At 42.9% G+C, this 20886-nt stretch overlaps 3 protein-coding genes across 12 annotated transcripts in view; 2 read left to right on the plus strand and 1 right to left on the minus strand.

The window, feature by feature from the left end:
- Positions 1-8586, plus strand: part of prr36a (proline rich 36a) — a 31876-nt gene extending 23290 nt beyond the window's left edge. For 2 of the 3 annotated variants that reach the window (XM_086296209.1, XM_086296210.1), the window contains exons 5-6: positions 179-2797; positions 4676-8586. In XM_086296209.1, the coding sequence (XP_086152335.1) occupies positions 179-2797; positions 4676-5652 (3596 nt within the window). In that variant the 3' untranslated portion in view covers positions 5653-8586. The remainder of the gene's footprint in view (positions 1-178; positions 2798-4675) is intronic. The other variant, XR_015129916.1, reaches the window with a different exon arrangement.
- Positions 8544-16347, minus strand: lg6h19orf67 (linkage group 6 C19orf67 homolog). 8 transcript variants are annotated; one of them, XM_086296222.1, is made up of 8 exons: positions 16215-16233; positions 13915-14019; positions 12160-12337; positions 11944-12088; positions 11332-11432; positions 9981-10154; positions 9736-9876; positions 8544-9659 (listed from the first exon to the last, which is right to left on the minus strand). In XM_086296222.1, the coding sequence occupies exons 2-8, from the start codon at positions 14009-14011 to the stop codon at positions 9536-9538; spliced, it is 960 nt and encodes a 319-aa protein (XP_086152348.1). In that variant the 5' UTR covers positions 14012-14019; positions 16215-16233; the 3' UTR covers positions 8544-9535. The 8 variants fall into 8 exon arrangements, with proteins under 8 accessions (XP_086152348.1, XP_086152346.1, XP_086152347.1 ...); XM_086296220.1 differs by lacking the exon at positions 16215-16233 and adding an exon at positions 14300-14484; XM_086296221.1 differs by lacking the exon at positions 16215-16233 and adding an exon at positions 14337-14355.
- Positions 16348-16504: 157 nt separating this feature from the next.
- The window catches only part of pkn1a (protein kinase N1a), a 62337-nt gene continuing 57955 nt past the window's right edge, over positions 16505-20886 (plus strand). Inside the window, exon 1 of the mRNA XM_086296213.1 lies at positions 16505-17319. Within this exon, the coding sequence (XP_086152339.1) occupies positions 17299-17319 (21 nt within the window). The 5' untranslated portion in view covers positions 16505-17298. The remainder of the gene's footprint in view (positions 17320-20886) is intronic.

The following is a 20886-nucleotide window of genomic DNA, read 5'->3' on the forward strand; positions in this document are numbered from 1 at the left end:
GTTTGTGTGAATCTTTGGAATAGAAATGCCTTGTATTTGTTTCTACTTTAGCACTTTGTACTCAAATTAAAATAGTCAGCTACCTGCATTTGACTACTCATACATCAGCTGCATGATGATCAACCAGTAGGAGTGTATGAATTTATGTTTTATTAATTTTTATTTATCTTCTCACCAGATGTCACTCGACCACCACTTACTACACCAGTCAAGAAACCCACAACAGCTGCAGCTGCTACTACCAAAAAACCCGAACCCTTTAAACCTGTGGCCACCGTAAAGGTGAGCACTACATCTAAATCATCCACGACAAAGCCAGTGGACTCAAAGGCATCACAGTTCAAACCAACACAGCCTGCAAAACATGCCCTCACAAAGAAACCCGTCGCTTCTCAACGATCACTTGCCACTAGCAGACCACCCTTTGGCCAAACGCCACCTTCCTCTCCAGCCAACAAAGCGGCAAACGACATGCCCTCTAAAACAAAACGTGGACCCAAACCCACTCAGACTGTCCCACCATTCTCTGCCACCAAGAAGAAAGACGTTTCAAACACTACCACATCTGCTGAAGCGTCAGAGAGTAACGCAGCAGCTGCAGTAGCCGCTACTGCAGCTGCAGTTGCAGCTGGTACTGCAGCAGCAGCTGTGCTAACTGAAACGCAAGCAGAGGCCAAAGCAGCCTTACCACAAGAGTCATCCTTTGCTGCACCAGAGGAGGTGCCTGCCCCAGCTTTGCCTCAGGAGACCACTGCAGAGATGGCACCTCAAGAGGCCCCTCAAAGCCAAGAAGTGGCTCACTCTCCTCCTCCGTGTTCTGAGACAACCTTACCAGAGAAGTCTCTGCTCAAAAAAGAAGTTGAAGGCAGTGCTCCCTTAACAACAACAGCACAGGAGCCAACCCCTTCGTCAGTCATGCCTTCATTATCACCTGAGGCCTCAACTCCAGACTTGTCAGAAGCGAATGTTGACTTGTTAACAGACCAGGCCTCCTCTACATCTGCAGTCCTTCCAGCAGCGGCAAATGCTGTCCCTCAGATAGTCCCTCCGGCCAATCTAAATGAGGAAGAAGATGAAGAGGAGAGGGAGGGAAGCCAGCTGGTTTCTGTGTCTGAAATGAGTGGAACCACACAGCCCACAGAGGAGTCCCGCCCTGGGTCAGCTGGACTAGTTGGGGGGTCTGCTTGGAGAGCCGGTGGTGCCTTGCTCTCTGAGCTGGACTCTGAGGAGGTGAGCGGCAGTCAGCAGGGTGCATCTGAACTGAGCGCCCCTGGTGTCCTGGAGGGCACAGAAAGCACTGATGATCTGGGAGATGGTAGTCTCAAAGGAGCCATTGACATGGAAGGAGCCTCAGCAGGTTCTCCTGACTTTGAGAAGGTTCCTGACATACCAGTTAATGATTTTGATGAAGACGAAGATGACGATGAGGACGAGAATGATCGGGTGATTGACATGGATGTAGGCTCCGAGCGGGCAGATGAACCGCCAAGACCCAGGCATGACAATGATGTAGAAGAGGAGGAAGACGATGATGTGGAGATGGCGAGTGAGGGGGTGACTGAAAGTGGGTTAGAAAGCTACGGGAATGCAGATGAGGATGACTTTGCTGAGGATGAAAGGCTGGACAACTTGAACAGGGTGGCCCAACCACCACCTCCGCCGCCTCTGCTGCCTGCTGCACCAGCTGCTCAGTGGGAACAGCTAAACCCTTTTGCAGATCCCTGGGCAGAACATCAACAGCAACAGCAACAGCGGGTTCTTGATCCTGAGCTGGTGGGAGCAGCTGCAGCAAGCCCTTTAGCAGACCCTTTGCGAGCAGATTCTGAGACCCCAACGCAGACCTCAGCTCATGCCTGGCTGGAAATGGGATCTGCCCCTTTTGTTCATGAAAGCTTAGAAGTTCCCCATCATTTGTCTATCAAAGAGGAGCCACAAAATCTAGAGGGCCAAATGTACTTTGATCAGACCAATACAGCTCCAATGCAGACTGCGCACCCACCCCCCCTCTCTGCACCTGGAATGTCTCTGTCAAGCACCGTTAGCAGTGAGACCAGCACACCTGAGGAACTGGGGGACTATAACCGAGACGTAAAGCTCCAGCCACAAAGTTCACAAACCCCAGTGCTTTCTCCACAGCCTGATCTGGAGGGAGGAGATGAGGAAGAAACTGAGCCAGAGACCCTCCCTGCTGATGAAGTTTTGGGAGGCCCTGCAACTGCCCCAACCTCCAACCCGTCCTCATCCTCAGTAACAGAAGATGAGGCCAGTGACACGGAAGGAGAAGCTCAGCTGGATGATTCCTTGGAGACGCCACTAGTCTCCAACATAACCTTTGACAGCCAGCCTTCAGCCCAGCGCTGCCTGTCCACTGTGGAAGAGGGAGAGGAGGCTGAGACTGAGACAGAGGGCCGTGCAGGGGAAGACACCACTCCACCCTCGGCTACTTCACTGGCATCCTATGGCTTTGACACAATCACCACAACTTCAAACTCCAACGCTCAGTCCACAGGGGAGAACTGTATCAAAAGCCCTGGTATTTTCTCCTTGGAGGAGCTGCCCGAGGAAGCCAAGGAGTCCTGTTTGATCCCACAGCCGTGTCTCGCAGAGCAGCAGTACATAGAGTGTGGGAAGCAGGAAGGAGAGTCGGCTCAACATGTCAGAGAGGAAGCGCCGGGGTCAGATGAAGCGCCAGATCGTTCATCCACTCACCGTTTACAGCAACCAGAGGAAAACCTGGATGATGCCCAGCCTCCATACTATTCTGCTGTGTGTGATAAAACTGAGGACTCTTTTGCAGGTAACGTATAGTTCATCATCTCCCTAACAGCCCAAATCATGACCCTGTCCTCCTTTTGGCCCTGTAGACCAGTCTCCCCTTAATATCAGTTAGATTTCTTGTTGTTTGATCTGCAATCTTTGGGTGTGGATGTAATCAAAGTTAAACTCCCAAAAAAAGGAAAAAAGAAACGGAGAGCAAAAACAGGACAACCATGGCACTTCAACCTGATATTAAATTTCCATTTAGAGCATATGGCTTCAATTCCTGTATGTGCAATAGCTATGTCTATTTCCATGTAATGTGTGAGCGTGCCTGGGTTTTGGTTTCTGTTCAACACAGAATTTTGTGGCTGCCCTGAACTGGCATGGATGTGACTTGTCTGTTTACAGCTCTTAACGACGGAAACATAACAAAAGAAATGTGGAATGATGTTTCCATGTGTATTTATCCTGTTGCATTTTACTGAACTAAGAAGCTAATGGCTAATCATGAGATTCTGATTGTATGTTCATGTTTGAGTTTGCTCTCCTACATTACACAGGCTTAATCTTCTTGCACTTTAAATTGTACCCTGTCCTTTTTTTCTTTTGTTCGTCCATCTTTTTGGAGTAATGAACCTTAAAACTTTAAATAAAGATTAGATTTTTACTGTGATTTATCCTCCTACTCTACAGTTTATTTTTAAGTGGGCATTTGGGAACGGCGTGTAAATGCTTTTCATTGATATATGGATTTGTATCTATAATAAGTCCTCACATTACTGCTATTAAACGTATCTCCTTTTAATAACTGTCATACACTTGCAGAGAAACATACTTGAGTTATACTTTTATCTTGAAAATCGGACTTGGTAAGCAGTGAGACTCATCAAATGGTCTAAATATCACAAACTGAATGAGTGAACTGATCATTCGCTAAATCAGACCCTCGAACACATCTCAAGCAGCCAAGAAGTTTGAAGCCTCATCGTCGGGCATCGATGGAACCAGCTCTGCTCATTCTTCTTCTACTACTGCAATTTCCCTCCAGTTCACTGAGGGTGTGTTGCTATTTCAGCTCTTTTCTACTACCCTTTTAAGCATTCTCGCTGCACTGTGTTAATGTTAACAGAGCTTATGCATGTCAGTGTTGCACACTGGGTTGATTTCATCTCATTACTTTGGATTGGTGTGTTTGGGGACAGCTCGATAGCTTGGCTCTAGAACAATATCTACCTTTTTTCTTTTTCCATTTGAGTTCTTCTAAAGCCAAGCTATGATTTTTGGTTTCTCTTGTGATGCTGGATGTCTGAAAATGCATGGAGAGCTTTTGCATGCATCACTGGTTGTCTAACTATAAACTCTGTTCACGGGTGATGACTGTCAAGAGCTTGCAGTAAGCTTTTCTTTGGTTGTTCATGTCTCACTGTATTTGATAGTGATTGCATATACAGGAAGTTTGGCTGCTTTTTTTTGCATATTTACAAAAAAGAAAAACACGAAACAAACCTTTTGCTCTCTGCACAAATTTCCCACCCTCGGCCCAGTCACTGCCCTGAGTCACCTCACCTTAGGAAACAATTTTATTGTTTTGTTTTGGTGTGTTGAGATTTTTTTTTTTTTCTTCTCATTATTGTTTTAATTATTTAAACCCCTCTGACAATGCCACACTGTCACTTGCAAAATTACAGATAACTGCTGGTCACTTTGGTGCTGTAGGCTACCGGCAGACGTTCGGCCTTGGCTTTACAGCGCTTTCATCATTTCTTTATCTAGTACAAGCCTTTAAAGGCTGCCCTTTCCCTCTACACCCTTTCTGCTTGTACTCACACTGCACCGCTGTCACTGTCCTGCTGCCTGTTACCTTCTGTTGTATGTCATGCTACTTGAATCTTCCTTCCCACTTCCTCTCTCACAGGCTTCACTGCACTACCGCACCCTCACCGCCGCGATCACGCAGCATACACCAGAGCCTACTATGACATTATCAAACCTCACAGCGCCGGCGTTACCCCACCGAGGTTGACCTGTGCCGACCTCCCTCCCAGGAGCCTCGAGCAGCAGGCGCTGAGCCCTCAGCTCCGCAGGCTGGAGCAACATCAGAGACAGCTGCAGGAGCTGGAACAACGTAGGGAACAACAGAGCAAACCACTTGAGGAGGCGGAGCAGGAGAGGAAGAGGAGGCAGGAAGAGGAGCAGAGAAGGAAGAAAGAGGAAGCTGAAGAAGAAATAAAGCGCAATAAAGAGGAGGCAAGGCGGATAAAGGAGCAAGCAGAGGCAGCCAAGAAAGAGGAGGAGGAGCTTAGACAGAGGAGAGACCTGGAGCTGCAGCTGCAGCAGCAACAAGAGGAGCTGAAGCAAAGGCAGCAAATCATGCAATGGCAGCAGGAGCTACAGCAGTCTAACAAAGGTCAGACGGTGTTGCTGTCCCCCTCCTCTGCCCTCTGCACCATCTACGAAGCCCTGGAGAACAGTGATGAAGAGGAAGTGGATGGTGAGGAAGAAATAAACGAGCTAAAACCTACTAAACACAAGGAACCTAAGCAAAAGGACGTTCACCATCCTTCCCAGGATGGAGAAAGTTCCTCCCCTTCCCAGTCTCCAGAGCGGCCTCCACCCTTGGATCTGGACTGGGGGAAGAAAGTGGACATAGTCCAACAGCTGATTAATCAGACCCTGCTACTGAATGGAGATAGTTGCTCCTCGCTGCTGTTGTTGCCAGGAGGTGCAGGAGGCACACTAAGCCCCCTGGAGAGCAGCATGTGGCCCAGTCTGCTGCCTTCACTCGCTCCTCCCTCTGCCACGGTCACCTCCGTGAGTAGTTTCTCCCCCGAGGCCACGGGCAGTTCGCCACAGGGGGAGTGGACGGTGGTAGAGCTGGAGACTCACCACTGAAGGACCAGTCACTCATTCATACAGGGAACGTGACACAAGTCCTGCCAGTTTATGCACACACCACAGGGTGACGAACAGTCTACTGTATAAACTCCCGATATTCACTCCTGGAGAAGAGCCGTATGGATTGAGGTAAACATTTTGGGCTGGGCATCATCAATATTACATAATCTCATAAGGAACATAAATGAGATCACACTTAAGTCACTTGCAATTTTCAGAGTACACGAAGGGATCACAAAGGCAAATTGTATTACTCTGCCCAGACCCATGATCATGTGGTGCTGTAGATCAGTGGTTCCCAACCAGGGTGGCGAATGACTTTGTTCCACGCACTCTTTATTTTTTTTTTTAGACTTTCTTTGAATCTTGTTTTTCTTCCAAACTACTGAGTATGTCTACTTACTGGGGGCTTTGAAAGCAGCTAAAATTCAGAGCTGTGGCAAAAAGTGACCAATGTTATTTTTAAGAGATGGAACCACTGCCCCGAGTTAATTTCAGAGATGATGGTTTTTCTTCCTGTACTGTGAAAACAAGCACAAACAAAACTGTTACCAATGTTTGGTGGTGCTACAGTTGAATTATTGGCTGGTTCTCCAAACACGTTGCTGTTAATTAATGCAAAAAGGTTAATGAGTAAGACTCTCAGGCAGTATTTAAGATGGTAAATTAAACTAAATGGACTGAAAAGGTGAAACGTCTTTAGGTAAATATTTAAAATTCTTCTCTGCAAGTAGGAAAAATGTTCATTGCCAACACTATAAAGAGAAATGTATCCATAGCGTCAGTTACCGTATGTTTGGTTGTATTTCTATGCTCGTTTATTTTTACTATTCTGAATGAGAAAAGGGATCAGATTAGAGCCCGAGCTGAAAGGACAGCAAGGACAATTTTAAAGAAAACAAACAAACAAATCAACCAATGTCAAATTTTTGAATTGCCAAACATTAGTCTTAAAATTCTAAATCAGTCAGGCTTGACTGACATTCAAACCCGATTTTTAGGTCTTCTTTAACGTGCATGTAAAACCAGGCAAGACTGAAGAACAGGACCTGAGCTGTGACACCGCCTGAGAGCCTCCGCTGAAAGCCTCTCACTCTGCAGGCGAAGAACCCGAGCTTCATCTCTGCCGATGAAACTCAAGCAGATGAGCACAACCTGACGCCGCACGCTGAAACTCAGCACCTCACTTACCTCTCGCACAACTCTAAACACCAACTTTACACACTAGAACATCACACACCTGAAACCATACGATCACTAACAGACTCCCATCATGCACCACATCTATTGACTGACAGGGTGGAACTGGACACTGTTGCTGAATCTCTGTACTCACGCGCACACAGTGCCAAACAGCAACTGCTGATCCCAGTAAGGCAAACTGTTCCTCACTTGAACCTGCGAATTTTTTATTTTTTATTTTTTATTTATTTTTTTTTTGTGTGGGTTTTTGTTTTTTTTGTTTTTTTAAATCAAAGCCATACCTGTTAATTTGTTTGTGTTTACATGCATCATCATCACTTTAGGTAAAAGTGGGAACACACTCAGATTGCACTTAATTCAATTCCTTAGTGTTTTAAATTTTTACCCGTTCAAATCTAGTTATTCTTGAGGCCTAGACGTCCCTGTTGTCCTATTTTAATGTAAGTTATTCCAGATTGAGGTAAAAGAAATCGTTAGATTAGGACAAGATGAAGGAAATGATGTCAGTCTGAGCTGCTCAGATCGCATTTCCTCACCAAAGGTCAGTACAACCTGTGGTCTGTGCAACCCCTTTGAAACACTGGAATCAGGTTTTAGTAAGCTTGTGTTCTTATCATTATTATCATTGTTTAGAATGGACAGAACTGGTTAGTGTTTAAATGCTTTTGCAGGATCTGTAGCCCAACGTTATATTTAAAGTCTTCCTTAGGTTCTCATACTTGCGTTGCTTCAGTGACAGACTGCATGCTTTAAGGCCAGCTGTCAGATGCAGATTCAACGCAACCACTGAGCTCTGGGTTTAACCGACACTGCTGTGAGGTGCGAGGAGATGTTTAAAAGTGCCATATGTTGATGTCCGTTTGTGTTTAATTCTGCTTCTAGTTGTGAATCTAAATGGAGGGCTCATAAATCTGGCACTCGTCGCCCCTCCCCTCCATCCACATCCTGTTGAGTCAGTTCTTGGCTCGCTGCCTTGGCCTTTCCGCTGTGGATCAGTGGCATAAAGACCGAATTGTGTTTGATAATGGAATTCAAAGCAGGGACCCGAATATTAAACCGCAGACTGAGACTCGATGTTCGGTACTTTTGCCCTTTCCCAAGATTGGCTCCAGCAGAGAGTCCGCCACATGTTCGAGCGTATTCTAAAGTTTGCATTCCTGCAGCTCCAGGCGGGGAACACGTGGCGCTCAGTATTTTTTATGTCCTTGGTGTGTTTTCAAGTATTTGCGGGTATATCATTAAAGACTGATCACTGTAATGAAGGGATACTCCACTTTACTTTTGTACTTCAGAGTTTTAGAGTTATAGTAGCAGTTTTAAGAGTTATATTTAGATTTTTATTGAATAGAGAATGAAAGATGTTGAGTGTAAATGGTAGATTTTATTCTAAGTAAATTGCCTTTCTTCATGTTCAACCAACAGAACTAATGAGCTGAATGGTTACAAGGTCAAACTGAACACATTTCGTTATTTACTTGGGCTCAGAGTCCGTCGGGCTCTCATTTGCTTTGTAATTTATTGAAAAGGAAGCCTGTGTGTGCTCCTTTAATGTCTTCATGAACCGGGTGAAATGAACCGAATCGGGCCGTCTCGCTCAAGGCCCAGACCGTGGCAGCTTGTTCTGAAGTGTAATGTCTTTGTTCATTTCTGTAGGCAAATCTGTGATTGTGTGTAATTATTACAATGCAATGTTTCATGTAAATAAAATGGTTTTTTTTTTTTTAATAACACTTTGCCTTTTCTCAACATGAGCGATTACAAATTGTACAACTGTGGGAATGTTGAAAACATCAGACATTAACTCTGCAGAAATCTTTTACAACCTAAAAACCATACATGCAAACTTCACAGTATTGAACAACTTCACCTCCTCAGGTTTTCAGGCGCCTCTGTGTTTTTACAGCTAACAAAAGTAGAACAGTTTCTCTTCTGATGTCCAGATGCAAACTAAAAGACACTGAACCTTCTAACAGCTGGACATTCTAGGGTTCGTGCGCAACAGGCTTTGTCTACTTTAAAATATGATGGCATGTGCACTAATAGAGACACGACCTATTTACAGCCCCTTCAGACATGCACCGCTTTCCCAGAGTTCCCACAGATGTGTTTAAGACGCTGTCCTTTTATTTTTAAGGTTAAGGATTGGTTTCCAGATGTCATCTGAACAGCTCAGCTTCAGGTCTAAAGGTGCCTCCTGGTCAATTGCCATCAACAGCTGTGATGCTAATATGACTGAAGTAAATGTAGTAGGATTTGTTTATGCCGAGTCACAGTAGTACAAGACTCTAGATGTCGATATGGGTTAATCAGATGAGCAGAGAACAGCCTCTTTATTGTTTGCAGTAACGTTAAAGCATGTCCACTCTCAGCCCGTCTGGGTGGGGCAGGACACAACTCTCAATCACTGCTGCAGGAGTGTCTGAATGAAGCGGTGAACGTAAAAGTAGCATGCCTGAATGCAGTCGCTGTGACCAACCAGTGAAGTGGTCACGTATCGCAAACAACACGGAAACACACAAATACTTAATTCTTGCTCTGACGTCCAAACTGAAACTAGATGTTCAAACGTCTCGCATCAGCTGGATGCAGATGAATCGGCAACACGCTGCATTCAACGTACTTTAAACCTTGAACAGTTTCTTAGGTCTTGTATAAGGCACCAAAACGATGCTCGTTGCTAATCTGTCTCCAGAGTCAAAAGCAGCTTCATCAGGGAGTCTGTAGCCTTGCAGCTAGACGGCTCGTCCTCACCCAGAAACAAGAGTCTGTGGTAGTTGGCCAGAGGGACCTCACACAAGATCCTGAGACATGAACACAGATGAGTCAGAAAATCCTAATCGGGGACACAGCTCAGAGTTTTCATAAATAGCAGCCTACCAGTCATTTATATCATCTGAGTTGGGATCCGGGTCCACCTGCACCCAGCGACCAATGGACCAGATCCCCTTCAGATCATCATGACTGCAGCTATCATCAGCCTCTCTGTGTGGCCTGAAATCCTCACAGCACAGGAAGTAGCTTGAAACCCAGGAATGACACATGAAAGGTGAGAAGTTTTAATGACTTAAAGTGAGCAAGAAATAGGAAACGGAACATGGAGATGCTTCAACATCCAGACTCACTAATCAGTTTCTGCCTCTTTCTCTTCATCGTTGTGGAGTTTCTCCACGTTCCAGCGCATGCGTTTGTACAGCCCCGTGTTGACCTGGGAGAGGTACGGCGTGGGTACACAGTAACGGAAAACGGTCAGCCTCAGGTGGCCGAGCTGACTCTGGCCGATGCAGAACTGAGACACGCTGGGAACAAAAACGCAAAAGACGTTGATGTTCAGAGTGAAAGGTTTATAGCAACAGTCACAGTGTTGGGGTTGTGCAGAGAAGACGAAAATGATGGGAGTATTAAAAAAAAGAATCACAAAATGCTGATTCTCAACAGTAGGTTCTGCACGCAGGTGCAAAGAAAATGTGAAGTAATCTGTAGGACAGGGAAGAAATGTGACCACATGAGGTTTAAAATTATTACAGGTTTATGTGTGACAGCTAAACAGTACTAGATATAAAATGTGGACATGAGCAGAAACAACAGGAGGATGAGAATTTGGAGAATCATAAGTTAGTCACATTGATAACTTGTAATGACGTAACAGTTTCAAAAGTTTAAATAAATACATCAGTGGCATGAATGTCATGGTAAATTTTGGCTTTTTTTATTATAGAATCGAACTGTTCTTTTTCCAGGGTGGAATAATTGCACCGTATACATCTTCAGTAACAATTGGGTGCACAAGTTTGAATTTATTTTGGATTGACTCTAATCCATACAGAGTCAAAGTATACATACATTCCCGCTAATATGCTCATGGAATAATTCTGGCTGGATATTGGCTCCAGCAGTTTCATGGCAGGCTTGAGCTTTGCTGGCTCCTGGATGGTTCCTGAGCATCCTAACCGATCCCATCTGTGGGTGACCGTTTGGGTCTGCAGTTAGAAATGGCTCCAAAAGACCTTCCTGACTTCTATAAATCTACAATTCTCCTCCTTAGATCTTCAGAGTTCCTCGGACTTTCTCATTGTTCTAAATCCAATGTGTGCTGTCCAACAAATCGTTTTTATGCAGCAAAGAGAAACTACCAGTTTTAGTCAATCATGATCACTAACACAAGGTTAATGTGTATTAGTCAGGCTTGGCCTTGTCAAGTTAGAGTTCATTATAGAATCTCCATCTCCACTTATTACAGGGCTTGAGTGAGTTAATTTATATTTTTTGACTTTAGAGAAAATCCAAAATAAATTCAAACTTGTGCACCCAATTCTTGAAAAAGAACGGTTCAAAATTTTAAAAGCATGACATTCATTCCCATAATGAGTGGATGCAAACTTCCACCCACAACTGTAGCTCGATAAGACTAAATTCTGCTTCATAGTACAAACACACCGTAAACAAAAGCAAGTATTCGTTTGCATAAGCGTGCACCTTTGGGGCTCCTTCTCATCCAAACTGAGAAGATTGTAGCTGGAACACCTCAGCAGCATCTGCTCCAACTTGTCACACAGCTGCTGTGAGAAGTCCAACAGCTGCACACACACATACACACAGTTTAGAGTAAATATAAACCACAAAATTTTCAAGTTGTAGACACACACGGCACCGATACACCTTCCGCTCGGGCAGTTTGTTCCAACAGCTGATGCACACACTGTTCTGAAGCGACTGACCACAACAACATAGGATTCATTTCTTATATGAAGTGCAATAAGCTTTCTGTCAAATACATAATTTAACTACTCAACAGATGAACCTGTTGCTTCCAATCAAAGTCAACTACAGTGGTGCGAAAAGTGTTTGTTGCCTACATGATTTCCTTTATTTGAGATTTTCAAATCAATTTAATTAACAAGTAAACAAATGTTTTTTCTAAATGCAGGTGTTTATCATCAAGAGGGGGGGGGGTAAAAAAAAAACCCTACAACTTCAGCAATGTTTATGGTGTTTGAAATTCCTTTTAGCTTGCAATCTGAGCATGGTAACTTTCCAAACTTTTCATATGCATGAGGAAAAAAATGCTATAAAACTGTGAAAATTTACCCTTGTGCAACTCTCAGCTGGCAGAGGGTTGCTTTGGGACACGATGCTTCTGGTTAGGTGTTCCAGGTGGTTAAAGAAAGGCTGACAGGTGTACAGGAAATTCTGCACAGCAGTAACTACAGTGTCCCTGCTTACACACTTCTGCCTGCCAGGACACAAAAAACCTTCATGATACAGAGAAATGACCAAAATGAGTGCAACAAAGCAGGAACCTACCCCTGGATGAGGCAGTCAAGTACGCAATCTGTTTTGCTCAAGAAGAACTGGAGTTGCAGCCAGATGCTTTTCTCAACCTGGCTCAAGTCTGGGCAGCTGCAGCACCCATATTTACCACAGGATGGCGCCACAGCAACGTCAGCTAAAAACGATAGTTGCTTCTCCGCCTCTGAAACACCTAATCATGTGCATAAACACAGAGAACAGCATGATGATGATCGCTTCACAGTGTTCTTTCATTAAGGTTTAATATTTTCTGAAAAAGAAATACAAGAATTAGAAACTTTGGAGACAGAGATATTTTTAGAGTAATGCTGACTGCAAAGAAAGCCATTACCAAAAACGTCTCCATACTGTTTACTACATGACGGAGAGGCTGATGTTCTCCTGTAGGTTTAAACCACATCAATTTACAGGGTTTTGGATCAGACTGGAACGATTTCATTTTGATTGGTTTGTTTCTTCAAATGTTTATGAATTTATGAAAGAAAAATTATAAAAGTAACAGTAAATTAAAAGGGTTGTTAGATGTTTATTTACATTTTATGTTGTTTTTTAAAATTGGTTTTCTTTTCTTGAATTAGTATTATGTTTTTTCCGATTCATTATTTATTCATTTTCTACTTTTTATTTTTTTTAGGAGAAAAACCATGCACGCCTGTGATCAAAACCATTTTTCACTTTATATTTATTACTAAACATTTAAAAGAATTTTACTAAACCATAAAATGAATGGTGCACATGTGCTATACCCACATAAATTAAAACATAATAGAAAACAGCTGCACAGATGATGGTAAAACACCTCTTTATACAGCCTCCTGTGTTCCAGTCTCTACATCACTTTTGTGGTGCGATTACACTAAAACAAATGTGTAACCGTGATGTTCCTACAAATTCATGTATCGATCAGCTGACTCTAACTTTATGTCCAAACTACTCAAACTGAGCTAATGCACTCATTTCTAATCTCTCCTGCTCACTCTGCCTCCTGTCATTTTGCTAATGCTGGCGTCTCCAAACCATACATCATAGCAGGTCTCACTACCATAATGCAACTTTATCACTCTTTCTGCTTCTCCAAACAGTCATCTCGACCCACTCCACCCTCCAATCACTGTCTGCTTCACCTTTCTTGTGCACTATCCATTAAATTGGATGGTTGAACCCAGATATTTCAATTCAGCTACCTTTACTTACTGTCCTTCTTGTATCTTCACTGTTACACCTCAGACTCATGTATTCTGTCTCGCTTCTATTGACTTTCATTCCTCTTCTCTCCAGAGCATACCTCCACCTCCTCCTCATTAATCCATCTGTTATTCCTACCACACACCTGTATTCATACATGTCCTGCTGGCCAGCCTTGTAATCCTCTATCAAGGCACCGACAGCAAATTCTTAGTAGTGCTCTTTGTCATCATTAAACCATACTGGCGATCAGCGATTGCCACCTCTCTCCTTAAACTAGCTTAAACGATTCTTTCCCACAGCTTCATAGTATGTCTCATCGGCTTTATCCCTCTGTTGTTACTACAGCTCTTACACTTTTGTTCTTGAAAATAAGTACCACTTCTTCCCCGTTTCTTCCTCTAACTCTCCAAAACGGTGTTAAACGGTGCCCTCTCTTTTAAACATCTTCATACCTCCACAGGTATGTGATCCGGACCAGCCACCTGCCCACTCTTCATCCTCCTCCTAACAGCCAATTTTCTTTTGCACTGACATGTACTACAGTGTCTTCTACCCTCTGACCTGTATATGTGCCGATTTGCAGACGGTCCTTGCCGTCTGAATCCTGTAGATCCAGATCCAGGTGTTGCCCTGATGCTGACACTTCAGTGACCGACATGCTTCCCGCTGCAGGCAAGTGGACGTTAACTGAACAGCTGCTGAAAATCAAACTACATTAGAGAAGCATTTCTGGCTTTGCCACAGGCATCACGAGTGAACTCTTTACTAACGTCCTGCTAATTCACGATAACACAGCGATCTAGCTAGCTATGAGACGCAAACACGAAAATAAAGTGAAATTTGGCAGCAAAATACTGTTTTTATTAGAATTAACGAAAATGATTGTTAAATGTTATGCTGGGATCGCCCCAGCTCACTAGCACGTTTACTGGGAGCCGGCGTTTACCATTAACAACTTCGCTAGCTTAGCTGTTAGCCGTTACCCTTCTTTTGCACGTCAGCCTCTTGTCCAAGGTCAAAGGTCCCTGCCTAGCAACAAAAAAGTAAATAAAAAAAATAAATCACGTAAAGTTATAAGCTTCACGATTTTACACTGCCTGCAATTGTGCGTTTTCTTTATTTTTCTTTATTTTTTAATTTAATTTTTTATTTGACACTGAAAAGCAACAGAACAAAACCACATAAATGGGTCTCTGAGTCAAAATTTCCACCTAATAAATTGAAATTTCAAGATATCTTGAAATTCCGAATTAACTTTCGAGATACTTAATTCATAACTGAAAATTTTGACTCAAGTCCCTGAGACTTGGTTTAACTTTTATTTAATTTTTTAATTCATTATTTTCCCTGTGGCAGAAAGAAACCGATTTTTTTTTCTTTTTCTCCTGCAGCACAAATATGCTAAAACAGATGCGCTGGAGCAAATGATAGCTGATTATTATTGATTTTATGCCACATATTTGAATTATTGTTATTGTGAAATTGGGGGAAATCTTAAACTAACACTGAAACTAATACAAATCAAACTGAAAATGAACAGTTTCTACAGTTGAAAACTAAAGTGAAACTTTCAATGCGGCTCTGGAAAATGACCGAAACTAAACTAAACTGAAACCTAAATACTACTACTACTACTAATAATAATGAAAACAAATTGAAAACACTACATTTTAATAGGTCCTCTTTAAACATTTGTTTATAGGCAGATATCAGCCAATATGACAAATACCAATATAAAACTAGTGCTTGCATTTCAAAGCTTGTGCAAATACACCTAATTTTGTTTTCAGTCCCTCCTTCATACAGAGAGAGATTAACCATCATGCCGTGCTCTGTTAGCAGATATCACCGAGATAAGAAAAGTTTTTCATAACCTAAATAACTCCACCCCTCAGAACAACTGGACTAAAACATCTGTGTGGAAATTTTAACAGTTTATTACAGACATCTGTTTGCCTTATCATGAGTTATTGCTGCCTTTCACTGCTCGAGTCAGCTCTTTGATGACCGTAGGTGACTCAGCTGTATTAAGTTTATCGTTATGAGCCTACACATTTAACATATATTTAGGATATGGTATGTGAGTCCTCTGTCCCTGCTCTTGTCCTCTGCCCCCGCTGAAAGATTTTCATGATGCAAATGAGATATGCAAATGTGCATCAGTTTATCTTTGTTAAATCTAACACAGACACCCACTCACACCACCCTAACATCAACTGACCCTGTCATGAGCTTCTCTCTCCCACACGCAGGGTTTGTATTACATTATTATTAACATTTCTGCTCAATGAGAGAGTATCAGCCTGTTAAACAGGTGGGCCTCCATAGCTGTAAATCTGGGTTTTTTTATGGCTTTTCAAAGGCAAGGTTTTTCTTTATTGATGTAAACGTGAAAGTGGGATGGCTAATGGTGTGTTATAATCTGTATTATGTGTTGTTCCAATGGCAAATTACTTGTCTTCAGACACTTGAGACCTGTAGTTTTGGTCATAAAGGGCTGGAAGTGGTCAGCAGCAATACTGGAGTAAGCTGGGGTGTTTAAATGATGCTCTTTCGGTACAAAGGGGCCCAAAGTGTGCCAAGAAAATATCCACCACAAAATTACACCACCACTACCAGGCTGAGCTGTTGATAAGGGGCAGGATGGATCCACGGTTTCATGTTGTTTTACGCTGACCGTTTGGGTGTTGGAGCAGAAAATAAGACTCGTCAGACCAGCAAATTTCATCCAAATTTTCTGATGCCCAGATAATTTGGGGTGAGACTGTGCAACTTTTAGCCTCAGTTTCCTGTCTTTAGCCGACAGGAGTGTTAGTTTCCATTTAATATTATTTATAAAACAATATATAATAATCAGGTACCTTCAGGCTGAAGTTGTACTGCGGTTGTTATTCTTCATTTTTCGGTGAGACAGGCTGTTGTACATACTGATGTAGATCTATTTTGTTTATGTATTTGTGTGTATTTACTGAACAGAATCACCATGAGGCAGGTAAAGGCTCTGCGTGCTTTACAAATTCAACAGTTGGTTCATTACAAGGTAACAAGCAGCGCTGCAGCATGTCACATGACCTATCCTGCGCGCCCCCGCTGCCCCGCTCTGGACCAATGAGCAGCCCGGTCGATTTGGAAGGGCGTCGGGAGCGCGCGGCCGGGGTCTCGCGTACAAGTGTTGCGTGCTGCCGCTTTGCCGTCAGTTAACCGCTGCCTGGATGTCTCACGGCGGGTGAGGCTGTCCATCTCGAGCGGCAAAACAAAGAAGGAGCTCTTTTGTGGTGTTTTTTGACTTGAGCCCAGAGTGGGATGTGTAACGCCCAGGTTAGCTTCCCGCTGTCCTGGGTTTGCGGCTGTGTGAAGGACTGACAGGCGGGTTTTTTCTTCTTGTAAGGCATGTGATAAGAGAGAGGAGGCTGTGAGGCGTGTTCACGGATGTAACCGGGAGCTGGGGAGAGGGAAGACGGGGGATCTCCTCTGGTTTCATGTCGGCTGTGGATGTGACCGTTCAGCAGGGACGTGCTGCTGGATTTTTAGCTGTTGAATGGCAGATACTCACAGAAGAGGATGGTGATGAATGACTGCGGAGCTCAGTAGTTTGCAGTTATCTGAATGACTTGTGTCTCTTGTTAAAACGCGCACACACGGTGGAGCCGTTTTGATTGTTCGTGGAGTGGAGTGGGGGCTAACGCTGGTTAAACAACACAGGGTGGATCGGTTCAGGCGCGGCCACAGGCGGACCTACAATGCGGATTACCCCTTGACTGTTTGCCTTTGTGTTATTACACATTTGCCTGAAGTTGAGATAAGACTCGCAGGCCTATACGAGTATCTTTTCTTATTTTATTGTCTTAAGAAAGGAGACATCGCGTTCATCTGTGGGCCGAATCCCCACATGTGCACAAGTTGTCCGTGAATCTGCACGGACTGAAGGCAGCAACAGGGACAGCCATGGCGAACGACTCCAGTCAAGTAAGTTTTATCAAGTTGGATGTCCTGAAGCCTGCAAACGTGGTCTGAATAAAGCCAAAACTGGCTCACAGATACTCATCCTTTGAAATCCAGACATTTCTGTTTACACAAGTTGTGTGAAGCCAAAATAGCTGTTTTAACTTTTTAAGTTAAGCAGTATTGTTTTTTTATAGAAAGTTTCCCCCTACAAATGTAACGAGAATAGTGGATTTAACTGACCCATGTTTTGTTAAAATTTGGCACAAATTTCCACAGGATCTTAGAGCCTAAGATGGGTTTTCCAAAGCTCAGAAACATGAGCTCATTCTGACATTCGAGTCTCCCAATCAATTGTTTGGTGAAAAATTAGTAGTTGGTGATTGCTATTATCTTAATTGATTATTGGTGGTGGCTTGGTGCTGGAGGCCATTAGTGGCCCCCGTACCACACTGTAAGAACCAACAACCTGTCAGTATAAGTGGAAATGGATAGTTTGCTTCTTGTTAATAATGTATGATGGGTCCACTGTCTGGTCCTGCAAAGAGCTTGTGCAGAGATCTCCTGCACCTTGCTTTGTTTGGCTGTTTGCTGTGACCTGGTGAAGCTTGTTTTGTCCAAAGCTTTGTTGCTTTCATAGTGTTGTGTGTGTGTGTATATAGGAAAGGCAGGTGCATGCAGGCACAATACTGGTGTTTGCTGTAAAACAACACTCACTATTTCCAGCTGCCTTCAGGCATCACTTGAATGTGAATGCTTTAGCAAAACAGGAAGGAGTGCTTAGTTTGCATTTACAGGGAATAGGTGTGTGCTGAGTTAAAGAGAAACATGATTTCCTGAAGTGGCGTTTAGGTAATGAGTTAATTGCTTTAAGTCATCTAGGCTGAAACTGAAGAACATGAAGGGGGCAGATAAGTTTTATGAGATTCATACACACTGGATTTGAGAAGCTGTTGACATTTAGAGCTGTGTGTCAGCTGATGTACAAGCCTGGAGCTGCGTGCAGCTGAGAAATGGGTGTGTCCGTGTCGTCACGCAGATGACGTCGGTGTACAGGTTGTCTACTACTTTGAATTCCTATTTGTAATTTAGGAACGTTAATGCCAATTATTCACGGCTGAAAAATTGGCATTGGTTTATTCTGTAATTAGAGGTTTGGAACGTATGCAAGTGAAAATACAGAAGATGAAGAAGATAATAGAGGTGATAGCTCCAGAACAGACGGGCTCCTTGCAATAATAATGAAATATGAAATTTATAACCAGTGTGCAAGTCTACGAGTTCCTGTTGCCATAAAGTGTTGACTAAACTCAAATGTTGTTTGCCCACATTCTGTCATTTCACCCATGCTGCCACTTCCCTCCAGTACATTATAACCAAATAAGGTGTGTTGATCTGCAAACGCATTCATGGATGCAGGCACACATGAGAACTCGTGCTCTCACTGGATTTTGAGGGTTACCTGGTGACAAAGCTTGTAGTTTTCCTCCAGTAGCTAGGTTGTTGCTCATGGGGCCTGTACTATGAGGGAAGTTCAATAAACCCAAGACAGCTTTTTCTCTTAACTAGCTTCACTTACACTAACATGGATCATCAGGCTAAGCAATCACACAAAGGTGGTTATCCACATTTTACAGGAGGTAAATGGGAAATGGACTGGTTCTGCTATAATAATAATAATAATAATAATAATAATAATAATAATAATACATTTTATTTATGAGCGCCTTTCAAGTCACCCAAGGACACTTTACAATAGGATATAGCTATAGCTCTTTTCTGTTTTATTACTCAAAGCACTTCACACAACAAATGTCATTCACCCATTCTTACAAGCACTTTTTATATTCTTAAGTGCTTTCTGTGTAACATTCACGCTCTGATGGATGAATGGAAGAGGAACTTGAGCTTAGGATCTTGCCAGAGATGGAACCACCAACCATCCAATTAATAGATGCCAAGAGCCACCTCCTCGCCTCCTTCCTGTTGACATACTAAAGTATTTCCAAGTGAGCTGAGAGACATGCTCTCTCCATTGTGTCCTTACTGAGTCTGCCCACAGTAGGAGAAGCCTGAGACACATCATCTAAGAAACATTCATGTAGCTATTCTGATTAAATCCCCAAAGACTACTTTCCAATTCAGAAACCCCTATAAAGAGGAATAAAACAAGAGACTGTTAGTCTGCCAAATACAGAGTTCCTGTGGTCCCATCAAACAGCCAGGCCAGAGGGGTTCACTATATGGGCGTAGGGATTTGATGCTATGTGGCTTGGATAGCGGCTGGGTGCCACAGTCCGAGAGGTCTGGTCGGGTAAAGATACCATTCAGTCAGAGCAGCTTGTGTTTGTGAGATGGGAAATTTAAAAAAGCAGCATGATAAATTGATGGAAAGGGGTATGGATACTAAATTGATTTAATTAAACAGTAAGTAAAGTTGCTAAAGTGTGTAAGTTGCTACACGTATCTTTATCACAGATCTATGGTCAAGAGATTTGTCTTGTGATTGTAATGTCATATCCCATTAAATGAATTAATTAATGTGTTGCTTTCAGTGTTTTATTACAGCATGTAAAACTGTTTCTGCAATTTCCTTTCAAAAAGAAAAGCTAAAAAAATTCTTTAAGTTCAGTAAGTACAAGAGAATTGCTTCTTTGTATTACGATCATGTCACTTTTAAGGCTTCTAACAATAGTACTCCTTTAAAACTACTCAAAGCCAGAAGGGAAACAAACAAAAAACAGAGTAAAGGTTGGTTTGAAGGATAAAGCATTTTCCAAGGAAAAAAGGGATTTGGATACAAAACATTTAGGAAAAGAACTTTCAAATGTTTGCGTTGGTATATCAAGTCTAATTCATCAAGAGACTAGTCTAAGAATGACTGTTAGCTACAAAGACAGCGACTTTATTAGATTTCCCCCTTTTATTTGTGTCAGGAAGCTATGAGCACCAGCATGTGTCTTTAGGAAAATGAGCCCAGTTAATTATGCTGCTTGACTACACCGTATTATGTGACTGCTTTTAAAAGCTTTCTGCCTCTTTAACCAATTCTAGCCTCGTTGTCCTTGACGTTAAAGTGCCAATACACGCACTCTGTGTCAGACGTCCTCACCGGGTAAACAACTATCTGCCCAGTCTGTTTGGCATAGATTTTTTCTGTACTATGCCAAACAGATAGGTCTAATTTTGGTTCCCCTACTCCGCTGACCAATGTGCGAGATGTGCCATTGATTGGAATTTGTAAATTTGAATCAACCACCTAATGAGAGCGCCTACAGCTTAAAGCCAGATGTTTTTTCTGCCTCCCACAAAAGATGTGGTTATGTTTTTCTTTCTAAGAATATCGCAAGACTCCAATAATCAGGAGGCAAACAGCAGCACTAAGAGCAGTTTGATATTTCTCTGGTCTGCTGTGTACATGTTTTGTTTTTATCATGGTCTCAGGAGATTTGGAGTCTATGGAGAAGGATGGTCAGTAAAAGAAGGAAAACAGAAGGAGATCTAGACATGGACTTGGGTCTTTGATCTTTTCCAGTAAAGTTGAAAAGGGAGAGGCTACTTTAAGTGGCAACCGCTTCAGCAGAATTGGAA

The sequence above is a fragment of the Aulonocara sp. 'chitande type north' Nkhata Bay genome, linkage group LG6 (assembly GCF_057382095.1).
Source record: "Aulonocara sp. 'chitande type north' Nkhata Bay isolate Kocher_YH1m ecotype deep benthic linkage group LG6, A_spYH_male_GT1.1, whole genome shotgun sequence".
NCBI classification, from domain to species: domain Eukaryota; kingdom Metazoa; phylum Chordata; class Actinopteri; order Cichliformes; family Cichlidae; genus Aulonocara; species Aulonocara sp. 'chitande type north' Nkhata Bay.